This window comes from Perkinsus marinus (genome assembly GCF_000006405.1).
Source record: "Perkinsus marinus ATCC 50983 genomic scaffold scf_1104296961160, whole genome shotgun sequence".
In the NCBI taxonomy this organism is placed as follows: domain Eukaryota; phylum Perkinsozoa; order Perkinsida; family Perkinsidae; genus Perkinsus; species Perkinsus marinus.
This window is the reverse complement of record NW_003205835.1, coordinates 1-919: the sequence shown is the minus strand read 5'-3', so window position 1 is coordinate 919 and position 919 is coordinate 1. Positions and strand designations below refer to the sequence as shown.

The window sequence follows — 919 nt, the reverse complement described above, 5'->3', positions numbered from 1 at the left end:
AAGGGATGCTCCGAAGACTGATGTGCAGCTGAGACGAGGACGTGAGGCTCTGCGACTGACCAGAACCAGTCTCCTGTGAGCCTGGCCCAATGCAGCCTTCAACGGCAATCTGAACAACTCCACTAAAAGTCAAACAGCCGTCCGCTTTTCATTACCTTGCCAGCTGTACTTGTTCCCAGGAGCGGCGTGATGATAGTGCTAGAAGGATGCGGTACTACCGCAGCGGTAGTAGTTGTGAATAGACCATTGAGGCACAGTTCACTACAGTCTGAGTCAACAGTAGTGTGACCTCATGTAATTCGTCGCATTTTCTAGTTCATGTTCTGACGGTTCGACAAGTTGTATTGTGGTTATCATTAAAGTGACTGCTCTTCGATGCCTGCATCTTCCATTAGGTAAGCCTTTGCCCAAGAATGGTACATGTAAGCATTATCGACATTCCTACCGATGGCTCCGATTCCCTTGCTGTGGGATGGCATACCCCTGCGATCAGTGCCATGATGCGGCCTGGCCCGACCATCATGCCGTGTGGGCTAAGCGTATGCTGTGTGGATGGTGCGCTACCGAACAGAACTTCGGGCCAGGACCATGCAGGAAGTGTGGAAGGCCACTGAACAAGATACGCACTAGGTAAGGGGGAAGCATTCGTTGGTTGATGATGGTTTACTGATCAGTCATTGGGAAGGTGGTGAGGGATGCCAAAATACGAGCGCTATGAGTAAGAATGATAAGAAGAAGTACGCGGGGAAGAACAAGACTGTCAGTCGGAAGGCGGCAGCCGCTATAATGGCGGGCGGGAAGAAGAAGAAGTAACTTCATATTCATTGAGGGATTACAATTGTCATCATATTGACTGGTTTCTACGAAATCAATTTGCGCTGACTTGCCAGTTGTAAGCTATACCCACGGTAAGTGGGGG

At 49.8% G+C, this 919-nt stretch overlaps 1 protein-coding gene across 1 annotated transcript; it reads left to right on the top strand.

Annotated features, from left to right (window-relative positions):
* Nucleotides 1-472: 472 nt before the first annotated feature.
* Pmar_PMAR027169 (hypothetical protein) lies at nucleotides 473-813 on the top strand (the record flags this gene model as incomplete). Its single annotated transcript, XM_002772387.1, has 2 exons — nucleotides 473-630; nucleotides 675-813. 2 exons carry the CDS (start codon nucleotides 473-475, stop codon nucleotides 811-813), a joined length of 297 nt encoding a protein of 98 aa, XP_002772433.1.
* Between the last annotated feature and the right edge of the window lie 106 nt (nucleotides 814-919).